General features: G+C 38.3%; 1 protein-coding gene across 1 annotated transcript in view; it reads right to left on the reverse strand.

The window, feature by feature from the left end:
* Positions 1–236: 236 nt before the first annotated feature.
* LOC139727723 (ras-related C3 botulinum toxin substrate 1-like) overlaps positions 237–22,113 on the reverse strand; it is a 53,189-nt gene continuing 31,312 nt past the window's right edge. The window contains exons 3-5 of the mRNA XM_071638701.1: positions 17,412–17,529; positions 2,695–2,892; positions 237–399 (exon numbers count right to left, since the gene is read on the reverse strand). Coding sequence (XP_071494802.1) covers positions 244–399; positions 2,695–2,892; positions 17,412–17,529 — 472 coding nt within the window. The 3' untranslated portion in view covers positions 237–243. The remainder of the gene's footprint in view (positions 400–2,694; positions 2,893–17,411; positions 17,530–22,113) is intronic.

Consider the following 22,113-nt stretch of genomic DNA (forward strand, 5'->3'; position numbering starts at 1 on the left):
CGCCCGTCTGTGCACCTATAAGCGAGTTGTACACCGGTACACTTTACGTATTATTCATCACATGGATATCAAAATAAAGCAGTACATGGAAATAAGAGACCTGACAACAATACCACATCCACATCATTACTTGATACGAAGCACAGAGAAAAGTTGTGTAGCTGCTTTAAGGCCCATTCATAATGAAATCAATAATCTTATCTAAGGTATTATATAAGTATGATACATTATACAATGAAGTCTTTAGATTATACAACATCGTTTCTTCTTTTTCTTGAATTGGTTAGGATTGAGCGCTGCCCTCACTGCCTGGTTGAACACCTCCGTGACGCCGTCATTATTCTTCGCTGAGCATTCTACGTACGCCAGCGCCATGACTGTCTTTGAGATCTGGACACCCTGTACAGCATTGCAGAGGGAAAGAAAGAGAGAAAGCGCGGAATAAATTACTAAAAATTCAGCATCAATAATTTCGCAAGGCCGTTGTATAAACAAGCTATACCTCAGGTGAAGTCATATCTTCGAAAGATTTTGTAACATATAACTGATTCTGATATGATTATATTTCAGTTTCAATTTCAATTCATTTTCATGTTTCTTGTTGAAAAAATACATCAAATATAACAAAAATAGTACATGATATTCAGCTAGGATACACAATGTTATGAAATGAAAATACATGATATCCAGCTGGGAGGCATAGTAGAGTATTGCAAACATTGGTTGTGATACTGTGATATTTGCCTATGCTCGAGCATATTCCAAAGGGTGCTGTTCATTATTCCGAAGGTTCGCTATTCCGAAGGTTCGTTATGCGAAGATTCGTTAATCCGAAACACACAAATTCCCTATACCTAGTGGTTCGTTAATCCGAAAATGAAAAAGGGTTCGTTAATCCGAACAATAATTGTGGCGTTATTCCGAAGGTTCGTTATTCCGAAGATTTGTTGATCAGAAAATGAAATTCCGAATAACGAACCTTCGGAATAACGAATCTTCGGACTGAAGAGCCTTCGGAATAACGAACCTTCGGAATAACGAGCTGTAACCATTCCAAATGTAACCATCATCACGATTACATAAAAAATTGTTATTTAGTGGTGGATAATGCAAAGAGAAACTGCACAGGCAACTTTAAATTATTTGGGTATTCTATGTTATGTTGGAAGGCATGCATGGGTAATAAACACTAGCCTACAAGAGCAATCAATGACAATGATAGGTTTTTGTTTTTGTTTTTATTTCATCTGCTCCCTTCAGCGCAACTGTTTCTGTGACCCAAATCCGTACTCCATCCATAGGTCAATTGTTGCTAGATCAGACAAGTCTCAGTCAAGCTTTGAGGTAATTATTCACAATAACCTTTTGGAAACACAACATCAGATTTAGAGCATAAATAAACTCATTCATTTCAAGCATTTGTATTAATCAAGGAGAAAGTATTGTCACCCAGGGCACTAAGGTTTTGGGAATTATACATTTCTCTGAAAGTGATCAGGAAGTTGATGGTTTTTATCTGTTGTAGCAGATGATGAAATTGGAGAAAAAAAAAACTGATTGAAACGTTTCCTGAATGGCAAACATCCCTCAAGCAAACTGAAGCAAACGCATGAATTAAGGGGACGAGGGCTTCGATATAGCCAAAGATCGATGGAATATCTACAATTTAATTGAAAAAAGAATGGAAATAGAAAGTACCGAGAGAAATATTATCACATTAATCACTATATCTCGGGCAATGTCATTATTCTTTCGTTCGTTTTAATTCACATCACTGGCAATATGGGAGGGGTGGGGACATGGGAGTTAGGACGAAGGTATTAACGGAGGATTGATTTGATATCCTCTAACCTACATCTTTTAAGTACCCGTGATATTTTTGTTGCCTATTAGTAAAAATGTCAATGACTGATTAAACCAATGTTATCTTTTCGGTTCCACTTGAGAAGCGTGTCAAAAAAAATGGGGGAGTACATAACCAAAGATGCATATCATGTTATGAGAAGACATGCATTGTCCCACTTAGATTATTGTAATGGCTTCCTATCAAACGAAATTTCTTAGGGCACAATTAAGTAGATTGCAAAAGTTACAGAATTGGGCTGCTCGCCTTTTCTTCATGGTGGAACGTTATCATAATCCCCCACTCTTGTTTTAATTTCCCTTCACTAGGTGTCAATTAAAGGAAAGAGTTGTATTCAAGATATTGTTGCTGGTTTATAATGCCTCTGACAACCAAACATCATGATACATTAACAATTATTGTTTCGAGTTGTATATTTCATTGTAGAAGGAATCTACGTCCTATATAGCACCACTCCAGCCTGTTCCTGAATCTGGGGATCGTAATAGTAACAGCAACACAGGCATACAACGAAGTACCTACTTTCATTGACTTTCTTTAATTCTTCAAGTTCGGTACACACCTTTAAGAAAGTGTTGAAAGCTTATCTTTTCCTCAGTTGTAACAATGATGTATCTTATTATTTGTTTTTGTACATAACTGTATCTTCTGTAAGCGCTGTGATATAGCTGAACTAAGTATGTACATTGCATATCATATCTAAATGTCTAGCGATGATAATCAGCGAGTTGGAACTTGTCATTTGAAGAGCAAGAGAAGGGAAGGGCGGGGCGGATTGACTTTTATATGTAAAGCAAGGAACCAGGATGGCATCTTGGTAAGATGGTCACCTCTTCGTGCATAACAGGTCTGTGTTTCTGCTTCTGCAGAGCATCCAGTGTCGCCTTGTCCTCCCGCAGGTCCGTCTTGGTCCCCACCAGGATGATGGGGGTGTTCGGCTGGTGTTGCCTCACCTCGGGGACCCACTTGAGCGACACGTTGTCGCGGGAGTCGATGTTGACGGTGGAGAAACACACTAAGAACACGTCCTGTGGGGTGCGGGAAAGTGAGCAGGGGGAAAAGGAGGTACATGTATGAAAGGTATCAGACTCGCTAGAATTGTTCTATGGTATATATAATCACAATGATAGCGATGATGTTGTCATGGTGATGATGAACATGATATGTTAAGACGATGGTCATGATAGCCCCAACGATTAACATGACGACGGTATTAAAGAGAGAAGTGATTACTATTATTATTATTATTATTATTATTATTATTATTATTATTATTATTATTATTAATGTTATCATTATTTTCATTATTTATTCATTTGGACATACAACTGCAATATAAGATACATATTATTTAAATGTAAGGGAGTGACCTATGGGCCAGGGCTCACCAAAGTAAAATTCTTTACTATTACCCGGAGGTTTGTGAGCCCTCATGTGTCACTCCCTGAAAAATAATAAAGATGTTCAAAATGAAGATGATAATAAAATTATTAATGGGAATGATGATGAAAATACTAATAGCGAAATACAGGTTGTAATATATAAAAAAGTTAATATATCATTTTCATAATCACCACCGCCATCATCATGACAATAATAACAATGAATAGAACAATGACCCTTCGTATTCATGGAGGGGATCCTCGTTATCTTTGGCACTGTAATTCCACAGAGTCATCATCTAACTTGGCTATGACAGTAACACCTTCCTCATTTTCCCTCTTCAGTCAAGAGGAACATAAAGGGCAGAACACCTTGAATAAAAATGCGCACTGGCCAGGGTCTTGAACACAGGAATTCTCGTATGCGGGTTCTGAGGGCATGCTACGTTCTACCACAGTGCACCTTATACTGTTATCATTATCACGATGATTCTCATTGAAGTGATTACCGACGTCGTTATGTTCCAACATTCAACATTTTGTTAAACTGAGCAAAGAGAGTCAATTTTCAACACTGTAGAATATATCAGTCAAAGTATAAATTCTGCAATATGATATCATATGTTTCTATTTTATCGACATTATCTTCATAAGATATGACATCATACCATGTAAAAAAGCCTGATTAATTATCTTTAAAATAACACCTCACTCGCTGTGATTGGGTGTTCCTGGAATGTGAAAAACAGCTGAGTATGGGAACAGATCAAAAGGGAAAAGTAGAAACAGTTTTTGCTATTGATAATGTACTGTTCCGATGAAGAAAAAAAAAGGCCACCGGAATAAGTAATGTTGAAATGTGAGCACTTTCAAAAACTCGAGTCCTATACTTCAGATGATTGTTTGGTCAACCTTTATTCTTTTATATCCGTAGATACTACTGCAGTTTTTAATCCATGGATGAAGCCTGGAATCTAATGAGAATCTCACAATGCATTCTTTTCAAGCATATGCCTTCCCTGAAAAGACAAATCAAATTGGATTAATATACTGTTTGACGTACCACGTTTGCTCCATTTTGCAACATTTCACATTTTCCTCATACTCAGTCGTACTGTGAATTCCAGAAATGCATAGTGTAAACAAGTGAGTTACCATTGTAAAGAAAATGAATCAGGCTTTCTTATGATGTCACATTTGAATGAAATGATGCAGATTTTTATGGTACATCAAACTGACACTGCAGGACTTTTTTGAGGGGTGTAAATCGCTCCCCTTGTACCTCCTTGGTTGTCTAATTATCGATATGGTCGTTCTGCTTTATACAGCAGGATGAACCGTTACTCGCAAATTTAGTCAAAAACATACAACTTATCCAAAGCAGGGGAAACTTTGCACCACTGCAAGTTCTTGCGTGATGGGGCCATCAAGGAGTGATGGCGGCGATCGGAAGTGGTTAAGAATGGATAGTTTTGCCATTAGAAAGTGAGAAACGAAATGCCTCGCTCTGGGCATGGATGCAGGTCAACGCACGGAGTCTAGACCGTGAATGATAAATTGCTAACACGAAACGAACGTGACGAAATACGAGAGAGAGAGTGTGAGAGTGAGAGAGCAGAGTCGAGTAGGCTATCATTAATGTTTGATTAGAGGCAACAAAAGAATTGCGTGGAATAAATGAGCTTCAGATGGCCCTTCGTGCAAGGCGAATGCATGAAGGGGGGGGGGGGGAGATCTCTGTTGAAGCGATGCAGGTAGCAAAGAACTGCCACGTCTTGCATTGTATATATATTCCAGATATCAATTGCTGTTTGATTGTTTAACCCTATTGTGACTGAGGCAAAATTTATACACTTATCGATCTAAAGCAATATTGCATTTTAAACAGTGGCACCTAAAGAGCCAGTGACCATGGAAGGGGGGGGGGGGATCGAGGCAAGGGAGAGAGGTGGCTGGGGGGGGGGGGGGAGTCATACCGCTGAGCCATGTTTATCACTGATTCCTCTTATTTTTTCTGTCGGATCAACCTTCATCTCACCGCACCATCCCAAAGTGCCTTTGACATTGCAAACAAACGGGTCCTCGACGATAATGACACATTTCAGAGGAGCGCACACCTCATCTCACCCCACCCCCTCGAATCTGTGAGATAGATGTTCGGGAAACCATGAATATTTAATTGCTACGCCTCGCTAGCTGGCGTCAATTCCGTACGATATAGGTTTGGACAACGGGAGTGACAGGGAGAACTCCCCGACGCGGCCGGGGTGACGCGACGGTTTGCCAGGGACTGGATAACGAGTTTGATTAGATTCATAAATGAATATTTCGGTCTGCCTAGACATTTGACATAAAGATTTCCCTGTGAGGTCTTATTCACCGACTGTTTCCATTATTTTTTTTTGAATACTTACATTGTCTCTAAAAGCGAGTAGTGAGTTTCAGTATAAACCATCATATTTATTTTCAGATGTTTTATGCATAGGAAAGAAGTAATAGTCCTGTTCCTGTGGTCATGTTACCAGGACACAAACATCCATGTGGCATAGGATAGCTCCTAAAGATATCATAGTAGGATTACACAATGTCAGCATTTTGTATGAACCTGTGGGTATATAACACTTCAAAAACAGAAATAAAATAACAAAAATACTAACGAAAGAAACTTCTGACTTTCGATAAATAAATCTACGAATTTTATAAGAAAGCGTCATGCGGTTGGTTTGTTACATACTGGTATTACTCAAATAATTGAGAGGTAGAAATAATGTTGATAACAACTGCTTTGCTTTTGAAGTTGTAATTTTGTAGACACGATAGAATTTAAAAGAATTCAAACTCAAAAAGTTTCATAATAATAATGAGTCGAAAATGGAAGCATTACACGTGCAACGAATACGCAGTCACAATTTGTATAGTGCACAGATGATACTAACCCACAATTACACACACGCACACATCATTCGCACACCTGCACACACACACATGCACACACACACACACACACACCACACACACACACACACACACACACACACACACACACACACACACACACACACACACACACACACACACACACATGATGATGATGACAATGAGTGTGTTTAAATCATATTATGTATTCAAATCACACAACCGGGGCTGGAGAGGTTTCACTGCATCAGATGCCAAAACGAAACTGCAAAGACTAAAAACTCATGAGAGTTTTTTGAGATGAGCTTTCAACATCATCGTTATCCTACTCTCTGCGAGAATTCATCTGCAGCAAATTCTTCCCGTTCGAGCTGGCTTTTTCCCCCCTTCTTCCTGGGAATGGGCCTGTTTAATAATTGCCTGGGCTTGATTGACAGGAGTAATCTTCTGTTTAGATGAACATTATTAAATATGCATCATACAACTTGCTAACGGTGTCTTTGGACCAGATTTGAGTGCCCCCCTCCTCACAGTGTGTATGTATATATATGTATATATATATATATATATATATATATATATATGTGTGTGTGTGTGTGTGTGTGTGTGTGTGTGTGTGTGTGTGTGTGTGTGTTTGTGTGTGTGACAGGGATGGGAGTTATATCACCGCATGCCGTTTCGATTACTGCTCAGCGATATGGAAGAAGGGATGCCGTACCATTACCACCTGCCCATGACCTGAAATCGTCTATCCCATATTTATAATACTCACCTACGAACTTAGTGTGAATATCAAAAACCCACTATACATGTACAGGGTGTATAGACACAAACCAATCATATATACACTAAAACCATTCATCCAAAAGAAAGCTTCCGAAAAGGAGGGAGGGGGGAGAATAAACGGTATTATGCATGTTTCATTCTTAACTGAGATCCAGCATTCATGTGATATGATGAATCGCCTATATACTACATAGTCATCGAGTGAAAACATTATACGCTGGTGTGTGATAGTTTTGAAGAATGTACAACGCAAACAGTGGTATTATCTTCACGGAACACTTGATGAACTGATGATGACGTTTATAATATGCTAACGTTCATATGATAACGTTATTACTTCAAGCTTAGCTACAACTGCACTGGAGACGATTCATTCTGCAATCGCTTCAAGAAATGTAATTGATCAATCCATCCATCCATCCATCCATCCATCCATCCATCAATCAATCAATCAATCAATCAATCAATCAATCAATCAATCAATCAATCAATCAATCAACCAACCAACTGAAAATTCAAAACAGTCGCTTGTCGAATGATGATAGAGAATTGTAATCGCACGGTTCCTCATGGTTTGTTGTTAGAATCCCTTCTATTCGTTTTGGCCACCTATAGTCATAGAAATGACGTACATACATGACATACATAGTTATGTCAAACATCACCTTCACACCAATAATGAATTTGCATCATAATTCTCCTGACGTGAAAAGCACATCTGATTTGATTTGATTTGATTTGATTTGATTTTTATTACTTGATTTCGTTTTGAATAATGAATAAAGGTGCATTTATATACACCGAATGACAGTGAATAAATACATGCATTGTGACAAACTGTTTCTCAGTTAACTTGTTTGGAGTCTCCTGGGGATGATATAGTTTTTCTTGAGGTGGGGATTCAGGTTTTAACTTTTCTTGAGGTAATCAGAAACCACTTGTATGAAATATTAAAGAGCATACAATTCTACGAGCAATTCAAAATTTATTAGATGAAAATCGGTTTTGAAATGGCTGAGATATCCAAAGCAAAGAGATCATATCTAAAGGTGGGTATACCACTTTTGATTAGGACCTTTATTTTACTGTATTTCTGGATATTGCGGCCATTTCAAACCGACTTTCATCACATTAACTTGTTCTCAGAATTGTATAGACTATGATATTACATACAAGTGGTTTCTAATTATCTCGCAAAAAGTTAGATCTGAATCCCCAATATCTAAACCAAAACTTATATATACCATTCCATTCAGAAAGTTGCTTCAGAAAGATATGTGATTCGTTCAGCAACCACATTCGTAAAGTAGACCACCTCAGTCATGATATTTTCCCTGTTACCTATTTGTGATGATCGATAATGACATGCACAAAGGGCGAGAGACGTGATGACGTAAATCAGTGAACCAGCGTATAACATGATGTCATGCCAAGTGTCTCACCAGTTAGATCGAAACGTATTTACTTTTCTTCGTGTGTTCATCACGACATTGTATGACTCAGCCTTATTTGATCACTCAGTTGCAAAGGTTACAAAAATGACACCATTTTACCGGACATCTACGAATAACGACGTGTTTACACATACTCTTGTGCATCGAAAGTTGAGGTCCCCAATTAGCGTACTAACAAGCATTTAAACGAATGTATAAAGAAAAACACAAGAAAACAAATGTAAGTATTTGTTTCTTTAATTTGCCTGTATCGTTAATCACGTTCGGAAAGAAATTATGCTGTCATCATACAGAATTGCAAACGACAGTAAGTGAAAGAAAGAAGGAAAGCGAACGACAGACGTACAGTCCTATTCCAAATATTCAGCTCCCGACTTAACATATTTATGACGAGGTGTTAAAATTGCTGGATAGCTAATCCTCCGGTAGCATTAACGCACTAATTAAAAAAAAAAATGACGATAACAGCAGTTGAATTACGCAAAAGACGAGATAACGAAGAAAACAAACAAACAAACAAACCTGGAATTTAGGGATGACTTCAAAATTAGATTAGAAATGAAAAACAATAATGCGCAGGAAATAATTCGCTAAAAGTAATAGGTATATTAATTATAGCTTTATATGTGGGAGCGCCGATCGCGTTAAAAATGTGAACGTGCCATTCCATCACGTCTTAGCAAACGTGAATGAGGTATCTGGAGGGATAAAGTGAAAATTCTATCATAATATCATTCTATCAGATATATTATTTCAAACGAATTCTCATTAATTCATCATTTATCGGGAGGCACTATTACAAGCACGTCATCATACAGGTAGATATACACAGATGCATTCCTAACTAACACTTACGATTCCTTAGGGGAGAAGTGAAGACACTGGAAGACATTTTGTCGCTTATAATTCATTTCTAAGCCCAGGTGACATAAATATATTAATGTCTTTATCTAATAATTATGTTACATATAAAACTTTCGATATTCATGCATTTAAACCCGTCTCTCTTTCTTTCTCTCCCCCTCTCTCCTCTATCTATCTATTTATCTATCTATATATATATCCATCTATCTATCTATCTATCTATCTATCTATTCATCTATCTATCTACTTATCTATCTATTCATCTATCTATCTATCTATCTATCTATCTATTCATCTATCTACTTATCTATCTATTCATCTATCTATCTATCTATCTATCTATCTATCTATCTATCCATCTATCTATCTATCTATCTATCTATCTATCTATATCTTTCAGTGAAAATATATCTTCGCCCAAATCACTCTTAAATATAGAGTACATTAACGAATCTACCATGAGCTATACAGCCATGACAGGGGTATATCACCGTCACCACATCACATTAGTGACCCCACTGCCTTCGGCCGACACGTGATAGAGAGCAGGACGATCCTTTAACTGCGCGCGCCGTTTCGGGTCGCTTGGCCGAGGAGGCCATGCGTTAAATTGCACGAGACCGCGGCGGAGAGCTGACAACAGTCTGGGCCAATAACTTGGCGAATCTCCACCTTGGACCTGTAGCCTACCTTCCAGACTATCGGATGTTTTGTTCCATCCCGACTGACATGATGCGATCTCATTACAAATGATAATGGAGCTCACAAATCACGCATAATCTGAGAACAGTCTTCTTTCTCTGAACGTTATGTCCAACGTTTTGTCGTGTACCCCATGTGCGAAGTAAGAATAAAACGAAGTTTTCAACTAATGTCAGGTAGAAAAGTATTCGGTTTGTACCTTGTTGTAAGTTGATTTGAAAATCTATCAAAGAAGCAAGAATAAATCAATAGTAAGATAAAATGCATTACTTGGTGAAGAAACGGGTAGGACTTAATCGCAGCCAGACGAAGGAAACGAGTGTGCCAAGATCGAGCTTATAGGCATGATAGGGTTCGGTTCATTTCAGTTTGGTGAATGCTTCAGGAGCCCGTCTAACAGCCAATGCCACCTCCAGATTAGAGTTTGTCAAAAAGTGGAAACTAGACAGAACAGAGCTGCTCTCAGTAAACATCAAGGTAGTTGACAACCCCTTTAGCAACGAAAAGGATGTAGGTTTTGAAAGCACTTTCCTCTACCTTAGGATTGAATCAAGACTATGTGGTGATGGAGGCCACTTACAGGAACGAGATGTCAAGGAAAGGAAGAATCAAGTCACCACCAAGATTATTCTTGCATATACAGAGATTATAATTGTGTATTGATGTACATGTTGTTTTCTCTTCAGAGATGTACTCTATATCGATGGTCACTCTCCTGTGGACAACTGGCATTAATTTCCCTCGGGGAAATTAGACGGCGGAAATTTCGTTCCTCTTGTCAAGATCGTCATCAATGTTTAAGCCGCCAAAGAGACTATCCTTTAACTTCTTGAAGTGCTACTGCCGATTGGACGAGTGCACGAGAACGCAAGTCACTAACCTTTCTCTGATACCTATTAGAACGTCCCAAATTTATTATCGTAATCAAGAAGGTCGAGCGAGATAAACGCTATGATTTTACGTCAACCGATGCCTTAAGATGTTGGTAATTCTTAGTTTTGGCGTTTCGAAGTTGTAGCTTAACTTGAACGAGTATCACTACTTTTTTTTTTCTCTCGTCAATCATATACAATTGTGTGTGTGAGTGTGTGTGTGTGTGTGTGAGTTAAATATCCTGTACAAGGAGTTCATGTGGATGAATGAAAATGAAGCTTTTTATCTTTGTTGAATTCTATAAAACCGCTAAGATCGAAGCTCTCTTTAGTATATACCTTCTATGAGTATTGAGCATTATTTATGTATTAATGCATGACTAATGCTACAACTTGAACTAGAGATTGTAATTTGTCATCACTGACAAATTAAGGTGATCCGATTTTTTTTTTAATCAATGATTCGAGTCCTGATCGTAATAGGCATGACAATACAAGTTTCATCTGTGTTTAGAGACATTGGCCGTGTGAGGTTTGGATTCTCATTTAGAAAAGAAGTCATATCTGCCATCTTTGGTACCAATTCTGTATACACTGAATAACGAAGATACAGCAACGAATACATATGACCTTTGACCCACCTTTACACTCCCAAGATGGCATCTGAGGAAAAAGTGGTTATTTTGTGAAATGATTCTTGCGACATCGTCTATATTCGTGGGCAAAATATGGCAAAGATAGGACAGGTATTCACCAAGATGCAAAATGCAAAGTCTTAGGTACAACATAAAATCTGGGAGAAATTCACCGAAGGGTAAGTGAGAGCTAGTGCTCGATAAAGAAAAGCATGTCGATTTTCACATTAAAAAAAAATCCCTCCCATAGAGATAACACGTCATAACGAGGATACAGAAAGAAGTACATATGACCTTTGACCTCACTTTGCACACCCAAGATGGCGTCTGAGCAAAAAGTGGTTATTTTGTGAAATGATCCTTGTTACATGGTCTTTGTGTGTGCAAAATATGGGAAAGATAGGACATGTATTCACCAAGATACAGGATGAAACATTTATGACCTTTGACCCTAATTTACATACCCAAGATGGTGTCTGATCAAGTAGTTGTTATTTTATGAAATAATGTACGTGACATGAACTAAACATGTGCAAAATATGGGATTGATAGCCATTGTTGTTGTTCATCTATTGCACAGAAAGTAGTAGAAAGAAAGAAAAATAAAGAAAAAAATATGTTATTTTATAGAAATTTGAAGGAGAAGCATAAAAAAATCAGAAAAAGATAAAGTTAGGAAGGGAGATTAAGACTAACTAAAGAAAAAGAAGAAAAAAAGTGTTTAAAAAAATGAAAAAAAAAATATTGGCAGGGGTGAGCCTCGAACCAGGGACCTTAGGATTACGAGTCGGATGCGCTATGCAATGACCTATTTCATGCTCCATAGGCCCTGTGTATTAAGCAAAATGACGCTGCATCGAAGCCACGTGCCATTTTCAACCAAGTTTTTCGACGTGATGCCGACGTCGTATGAAAAAATAAAGGGCACATCTACGATAGCCCAAAGTCTCAGCTACAACATACTAAAATCTGGGAAAAATTCACCGAAGCAAAAGTGAGCTAGTGCTCGAAAAAGAGAGTCATGTCAATTTTCACTGCCAGAAAAACTGCTCTCCCATAGAGATAACACGTAAACTGGTCAAATTCTACAAGGATACATTCAATCCATTTTTACGAGGCGATGACGTCATCCAATCAAAATGTTGTTTTTACATTAATGAAAGAACATTTCATAAGCTACAACATGCTGAAATATGGGAAAAAATTGGCAGAGGATAAGTGAGATACGCTCGAGTAAACTTGTAATTTGATGACGTCATTTAGAAAATTTACTTTTTTTACTTTATTAAGAAATTTGATATCTTTTAATCATTTTGTCAGCATTGCCTACCCATGAAATGACATGTACAACTCATCAGCTTTCAATATATGTAAAGAAAATGGGGGGTCACCGTCCATCCTGACGAGCAAAATCGGATTTAAAATTGGCAGTTTTTTGGCATAGTTGCACTGTATATCGCCATTGACGCGCGCGCGGAATTTCAACTTTGACGGCCCCGTATGACGTCATATTGAGTCGGATTGACTTGAAACGTGGTATAAATATTCCTTGACATTACAGACATGCGATCAAAGTGAAAAAACGGGAAATTTCAATTGCATATGAGCTGTGCGTGCGTATATGCGCGCGCGCGTACGCGTCCGTCCGATTTTTTCAATTTTTCAAAAAATGCTCCAAATGGTCTGAAACGTGTGCAAAAAAATTTTGAGCTCGATTGGAGCATACAAATATTTCAACGCGCGCGTACGCGCACGTTTTAAGAGAAAATATGAATTTTGAGAACATGAGTAGAATGCGCATAACTTGAAATATATGTGACGTAAATTTCATTGAAAAATTCTATTTCATTAATGAGATATGATTGAGAATGTGTTTTCATATAATGACGTCATAGTGACGTCACGGTCGACTGATCACAATGATACATTAGATTTGCCGTCTTTGGGACATGATGCATACATGATATAATTTTGAAATTGACAGGCAGCGGACTTTCTGAGCTAACCTCTGCACAACTTTTGAGGAGAAATAAAGAAGAAGAAGAAAAACAAAGAATCCGTACAGATACAGAAGGTGATCCGAGAGGATACTCGGATCACCTAATTATCAATGCACACAGATTGAGTAATCACGTACTCTGATTGATTTTTTTAAAACATTTACTCTTTTTTTTTTTGTAATGCATTTCTGCGTCTTCATTAAGTCGCAAGGAACATACCGCAAACATTTATCACATTTAAAGGGGACCGCCATGCAGGCTAAGATATACTTTTTAGGTGATCCGAGTATCCTTCGGATCACCTTCTGTATCTGTACGGATTCTTTCTTCTTCTTTGTTTCTTTATTTCTCCGCAAGAGTTGTGCAGAGGTTAGCTCAGAAAGTCCGCTGCCTATCAATTTCAAAATTATACCATGTATGCATCATGTCGCAAAGACGACAAATCTAATGTATCATTGTGATCAGTGGACCGTGACGTCACTATGACGTCATTATATGAAAACACATTCTCAATCATATCTCATTAATGGAATGAAATTTTTCAATGAAATTTACGTCACATATATTTCAAATTATGCGCATTCTACTCATGTTCTCAAAATTCATATATTCTCTTAAAACGTGCGCGTACGCGCGCGTTGAAATATTTGTATGCTCCAATCGAGCTCAAAATTTTTTTGCACACGTTTCAGACCATTTGAAGCATTTTTTGAAAAATTGAAAAAATCGGACGGACGCGTACGCGCGCGCGCATATACGCACGCACATATCATGTGCAATTGAAATTTCCAGTTTTTTCACTTTGATCGGATGTCTGAAATGTTAAGGAATATTTATACCAAGTTTCAAATCAATCCGACTCAATATGACGTCATACGGGCCCGTCAAAGTTGAAATTCCGCGCGCGCGTCAATGGCGATATACAGTGCAACTATGCCAAAAAACTGCCAATTTTAAATCCGATTTTACTCGTCAGGATGGACGGTGACCCCCCATTTTCTGTACATATTTTGAAAGCTGATGAGTTGTACATGTCATTTCATGGGGTGGCAATGCTGACAAAATGATTAAAAGATATCAAATTTCTTAATAAAGTAAAAAAAGTAAATTTTCAAAATGACGTCATCAAATTTCAAGTTCATTCGAGCATATCTCACTAGTCCTTTGTCAATTTTCACCCAGATTTCAGTATGATGTAGCTTATTTAATGTTCTTTCAAACATAAAATTACAATATTTTGATTGGATAACGGTATCACCTCGTAAAAATGGATTAAATGTAATCTTGTCAAATTTGACCAGTTTACGTGTTATCTCTATGGGAGTGCAATTTTTCTGGAAATGAAAATTGACATGACTATCTTTATCGAGCACTAGCTCACTTAAGCTTCGGTAAATTTCTCCCAGATTTTAATATGTTGTAGCTGAGACTTTACGCTACCGTAAGTGTGCCCTTTGTTTTTTCATACGATGTCAGAATCACGTCAAAAAATTGGGTTGAAATTCAGGCTTATCTTCGATGTATTGAGATATTTCTTTCTTTCTGCAACTTTCTTTGCAATAACTCAAGAAAAACGGCCTCTATCACTTCTATATTTTGCACATGTTTAGTTCATGTCACGTGAATTATTTCATAAAATAACAACTACTTGATCGGACACCATCTTGGGTATGTAAATTAGGGTCAAAGGTCATAAGTGTTTCACCCTGTATCTTAGTGAATACATGTCCTATCTTTCCCATATTTTGCATACGCAAAGACCATGATACAAGGATCATTTCACAAAATAACCACTTTTTACTCAGATGCCATCTTGTCTGTACAATTTGAGGTCAAAGGTCATATGTACTTCTTTTTGTATCTTCGTTATGACGTGTTATCTCTATGGGAGGGAATTTTCTTTAATGTGAAAATTGACATGATTGTCTTTATCGAGCACTAGCTCACTTACCCTTCGGTTAATTTCTCCCAGATTTTAATATGATGTAGCTGAGACTTTGCGCTATCGTTTTATTTCCTTTGTTTTTTCATACGATGTCGGGATGACGATAAAAAATTGGTTGAAATTAAAGCTTATCTTCTATGTATTGAGATATTTCTTTCTTTCTGCAACTTTCTTTGCAATAACTCAAGAAAAACACGCCCTATCACCCCCATATTTTGCACATGTTTAGTTCATGTCTCGTACATTATTTCATAAAATAACAACTACTAGATCGGACAACATCTTGGGTATGTAAATTAGGGTCAAAGGTCATAAATGTTTCATCTTGTATCTTAGTGAATACCTGTCCTATCTTTCCCATATTTTTCACACGTATCGACGATGTCGCGAGAATCATTTCACAAAATAACCACTATTTCATCAGATGCAATCTTGGGAGTGCAAAGGTGGGTCAAAGGTCATATGTATTCATTGCTGTATCTTCGTTATTCAGTGTATACAGAATTTGGTACCAAAGATGGCAGATATGACTCCCTTTTCTAAATGAGAATGCAAACATCACACGGACAATGTCTCTAAACAGAGATGAAACTTGTATGGTCATGCCTATTGCGATCAGGACTCGAATCATTGATAAAAAAAATCGGATCACCTTAATTTGTCAGTGATGACAAATTACAATCTCTAGTTTTTCTTAAATCTGTATTTGCATAAACACACGTGTCAATGAAATATATATTACATGAGTATGATTTCTGTAGAAACTAGAAACAAAAGTGATAATGATTAATGGCGTTTAGAGGATTCTATAGTGGGTATATGTAATACATTTTCGGCTGTGTTTGCATTTGAATGATTCGCACGCGTACGTTCAATAGTTATTGCTTCTAAAATCAGCGTGACTACTCATTACTCTCTCATCGATTGATGTTCGCAACAGAGCGTCAACCCGAAAAGAGAGAGAGAGAAAAAAAGGAGATCACATTAAATCATACTTTTCTAGAGCCGGCGCACAGAGAATTTTGAGATGAAAAGATTTGTCATATATAGTCTACTTTAATACAGATATTTGTATGCACTTATATGGGTCGTATATGTGCCATGTAGCAAAAGAATAAAAATCCTTCTGTGGTATTTGGTATAGTAGGCCTACCCTTTAAAGTCAGCTGCATACAAACATTGACATAATTATTCATATACTGTACATGTTTGTATACGTACGTGTAAATGCATATCTATATTTATATATTTATAACTTTTTGTACACTCTCATCCATTGTACTTTTTTTTCTTCTTTATAAACATGATATTGTTTGATAGACCTGGAAATAAGAATACCGATTACCAACGACCAACAACTGACTTTTTAAAATAGTTAAACACGGTCCAATTTTGTGAAAGTCTTTGCGAGACACACAGCAAATGTAGATACTAAATTACACGTACGTTCTTTTAGAAAAAAAAAATCTTGCTGTAAATATCTTATCTATTTCACAATATATCATATCTCTACATTCCTTCTACTTTTACATCGTATACTTCTTTGCTGTGTAAGCTATACTGAGGAACGTGCGACGAACCCGTGCTCGTATAGAGCTCGGAGGCATGCGATTGCACGGCGGCCATGATCGGAGGGTTGATTTGATATAGTTTAGAAATTACAGTATCTAGTTGCCGACACAGATTATGTCTGTACAGGGAGAACCATAGGTGCATTGTGAACTTAAAAACCTGATACCGATTCAAAGTGATTACAGACTGCCTGGAGTTCTCCATTTCACAGCGTTCCACATCTAAGCTATAGCTTAGAATATTTCTGACGTTTGTACAGTACAAGCTATGCATTAAATTTTGTCATAACCGTTCACAGTATTACACTAGATCATGCCGCGTTTGTATAGTACAAGCTATGCATTTGTCATATAACATTTCACACTATTGTACTGGATGCCGTCCGTTAAATGAAATATGAAATTGGCATGAATACTCACGGCGTTTGCATAAGAAAGAGGCCTGACTTGAGCGTACGTGTCTTGGCCGGCTGTGTCCCAGAGACTCAGGGATACTCTGACGTCATCAACCATCGTCTTCATGGCATAATGATCGAATCTGAAGAGAAATTAAACAAATGAAATGAAATGTCATATCATATGGCGAGAGCAGTAAGAAGAACTTTATTGCATGGAATGATCCTAATCAAAGTCTAATTGGGATAAGTATTCCTCGATAATGAATGATATTGATGTAATAAGCACATTTCAGTCCGACTTTGGTGTTTCGGTTTTCTTTATCCAGGGTAGCCTCTTCAGCGTTATCACTGCTCTACCAGGGGCCCTGCCATCATTTTTGACCCCAGCGTTGCCAGGCACCCATCTATACACCTGCGTCGCGAGGGACATGACGGAGAAAAACATCTTGTCCAAGGACATAGACAATAAACGAGATTCGAACCAGGGACCCCCCGATTGAAATTCACAAGTCCTATGCGCTGTGCCAGAGTACCCCATTAATTGCGTCTTGGGAAAGACGTTATTGCGTCTTCATTTCCCCCTTCTTCTTCCTTCGTCACTGAAGTAATAACCCGAAGTCATGGCCGATTCTGTTTAGTCTGTCAGGTAGAGACTGTCCTTGATAATGGAGACGATTAGTCTAGAACTGGAGGAGCTACATTCTTGTGAAAGTATGTTTGACCCATTACCCGTATGTACATTACGTGGTAATTCTCAGTGGATTCAACCCATGGCACTATACGGCATCCCGCTGGATTAATCTGCGCTGAACAGTGAAGCCATAGCTACACGAGTGATGTTTGTTAGTCCGAAGGTTCGTTGATCCAAAAATGGAATAAGGTTCGCTATTCCGAAACCTATAAATTCCAGATACCTAGGTGTTCGTTAATCCGGAAATGGAAGGTGATTTGGAGTTATTTCGTTTTCGGATTCCGAACCTTTTACTTCATCTAACTCTTCATCTCGTAACTACAGTATGATTACAACTGGAGATGTTCCTTAGGCCAGTCTTCATTTATATCAACAGCCTCAGGTATCTGTCATTAGATCAATGTAAAATGTGTCAGGATCATAAAGCACAAGCAAATCTAGCACAACAAAAAACGCCCTAGGTCCATTCCCGAAGGTTGCTGCAGCGCCCTCATGATCCCTGGTTCCCAGGGCCCTAACTACCATTTCCATGGCATGGCAACCTCGCGTGCTGGCCGTGACTGCGTCATCAGAAGAACAGTTACCGACATTAGTGGGAGATCGTTATCAGTTATCAATGTGCTGCAGTTTATCGTTATGGGAAAAAATATAACAAAGGCGGAAATCTTATTAATCCGATAGCAGGGAAACAAACTTTCCACTGGGAGATATCATACAGAGCATAAATTTGTTCCAGTTGTACCCATTTCAAATGGCGGTACACGTTAACCAATATTGCTACCTAATTCGGTTTTTTAAAAAGGAGTTGCCTCCGGAACGTAGATTTGTGATTGTGGAATTTCGTATGTGCTTGTTTTTTTTTTTCTTTCTTTTTTGTTGAATAAAAACACCTTTTCTCTATGACCCTTTTATAGCCAAAACTTGAGTTCCAATCTCCAAGACCGATGCCGTTGACGCATACGCATGTAGCAGTCATTCAGGAACTGGAAAGTCTCACCGAGTGAAAGGCGACAATGGAAAATCCCTACTGGAAAGAACACAGTGTCCACAGTGTGTTCACAGTGTGGTCACATAGTCGACTATGTAAAAAACGCTCGAATTTAAGAGTGTGGAGATGATTTCACATTGTGGTTTGGTTTTCAGAGAGTGTTCACATGGTAATGTTCTGTGTCACACTGTGAATTGATTTTTCACAATGTGTTCACACTGTTAAAACGCTTGAATTTAACAGTGTGAAGAGATTTCACATTGTGTTCACATCGTGTTCACACTGTGGGACATTGTGTTCTTTCCAGCATGGATGATCCCCTCCCCCCCCCCCCCCCCATCCCCCGCCGCCCCCAAGATATCTACTCGGTCATGACATTGTAATCAAAACATCTTTCTCACGTTCCTTGCATGTCAGATCTATGTGCGCTGAATAACTTTCATACCGTGGTAACTTTTCGATTAAGGTTTCGTACTAGTATTTAACGCTTTGTGATTCCATGACAGATTCCGACTTCGTCTTCGCCTGAATGTCGGCTTTGGACGCCAAAGGGATAACAGGTGAAAATATTAGCACCAGAGATTTTCAAAACCGACTGGGGAGGCAAGATGTGGGATGGGGAAGGTGGATATTGAGTTGTAACTACCCTAGCTCCCACAAGTACCTCCCTGCATCCAATAAAGGCAAATTGGCACTTCTGTTTCTCGCCTGTTACTACTTCCTTCGGGCAATTTCATGCTTTGATTGGACAACCAACCAAACAGCTCACAAAGTCGGTATTTGTGCGCAATACTCCCGCGTGGACATCGACCTGTAAACCTTAATCAATATCACCGTTTGGCTTTATTAACCTCGAGGAAAAGAAAACCTCGGCGTCTTAAATCTCTTGAATTGAGCTCCTTATTTGCGACCCACGGTGACTATTCACCATCGGTGTCGCTATCATTGTAATAAATCAGCGCAATTTACTTTCCTCTCCTTTTATAATGTGCATTCCGATGTGGATAGTCTGTCGAAATTCCTTCTGCCATCCAATAAGAAGTGGACGAGGGACTTCTGTTGCGTACCATTTGTTCTACTCTTCTCACCCTACGCGCGCCCCATCTACACCGTGGTGCTTAATTAGACGGTATAGTAGTAGCATGGAGCTATATACTGTGTTGTACCTCCATGATTAGGCATCGCATTTGTTTCAAACCGAATTTGACGTACGATATTGACGCCAATTGTTACTAATACGCCGAAGTTTGCGTCTCTTTCGCTCTCCCCCTCCCTGATACCACTGCAACCTTGGTGTTTCATTAAGTCCATGATGTTCGCGAATGCTAGACAGTTATCACATAGGAAGGCAAACTAATTTTGTAATTCCAGCCACTGCGTGCAGTTCTGTACTATTTGGCGCTCGTTAAAATGTCTGGTTGATGATGCAGAGGTCGTGGTCACGATGAGTCATGTGATCGATTCAACTATTCTATTTCCTTTTTTATGCTGGTATCTTAACGAAAATATTCATGTAGAAATATAAGCTATGACTACACCAATTAAACTGACAATGAATTTTTTATTAGGGCATATTTTTAGGGATGACAAAATGGATTTCAAAATGGATTTCAGTTGAGAATGTTCACTATAATACTTGTGATCATCGTGGTGATACCGTGCTCAGTTAACTGAGGGAAAAAAATCTTTGTTAACGCTGTTAAAATGACAGGAAAGCAGTGTGAGAACGTGCTTGCTTGCCGTGAAGAGAAAACTAATATGCATGAAAATAATCAGAATGTATATAGGCGTCAAAAACAATCACTGGGTGAACAGATATTACCACTCGTTATGGACGTGTGAATTCCTGCAGTAACATAACAAATGCACATTAAGCGAAACATTTGTAGGCCAATATGACAGCATAAGAGTTTCTGTGACGACATCTGCGTATAAAGTCTCCCTGCTGGAAAGAACACAATGTCCCACAGTGTGAGAAACACAGTGTGAACACAGTGTGAAATCATCTTCACAATGTTAAATTCGAGCGTTTTAACAGTGTGAACACAATGTGAGTTACCAATTCGCAGTGTGAAACAAAGCATTACTATATTAACATTCTGTGAAGACCACACCACAGTATGAAATCATCTTCACACTATTAAATTCGAGCGTTTTCACATAATCGACTGACATGTGAACACACTGTGAACACACTGTGGGACACTGTGTTCTTTCCAGTAGGGTTTCTCATGTGTTCAGTACATGAATGTGTGGATAACATAGTCCTTCAAAAGTCTGGTGTAAAACTGGCTAACCGGAATTGATTTTGCCTTTAATATAATCTATATAAGGAGAATAATTATGCCTTGGAAGCTATAGGATTTAAAGTATGTGTGAGACTCCTGGTTCTTTTGCATCTTCCAAGTATTATGATGGCACTTGTCAGGATCACTCCGATTGGCGCAGATTTCTTTACCATAATATGACTCCTTCCATTTAAATCACCTTACGGCCGTCGTCACGTATCTTATGTCTCGTTAAAAGAGACCACATGGACTCGAGCCTGTCTTCGTTAATTAAACACCACAACCACTGAATATCATACATGCAAATTAGGATGTTGTGTGCATACCATACTCACTTGCTTTACGGACAGTCGTACTGGAATATTATATGCATGATCGAGTTGTTTTTGCGGTTTTAGTAATATGGCTTCATCAGCCGTCATGCAAAATCAAAATTTGACGCATGAGGCATTGTTATATTGACGTTGTCTCAAATAGCCAGCACACATTATACCTCGAGTAAGTCAGATCACAGTTACAATCTGAGCATAGTATGCAGTTAAAGACCATTACCTTCTCTTCAAACTAATTCTTGTGAATGAGCTGGTTGAAAGACTGGATAGGTCTCATGAAAACGATGTTATAAATACACATGGATACAAGAGAACGTTTATAACCAAATTAACAAAATCCATTCATGCAGCACTTTTGACTTTCATGTAAATTAGCACTGTCTGTATGACTGTGATGATGTCAACTGCTCTTCTTATCAAAATAT

This window comes from Diadema antillarum, unplaced genomic scaffold (genome assembly GCF_040938485.1).
Source record: "Diadema antillarum isolate AM-2024a unplaced genomic scaffold, OU_Dant_1.0 seq00000146_RagTag, whole genome shotgun sequence".
NCBI lineage: Eukaryota > Metazoa > Echinodermata > Echinoidea > Diadematoida > Diadematidae > Diadema > Diadema antillarum.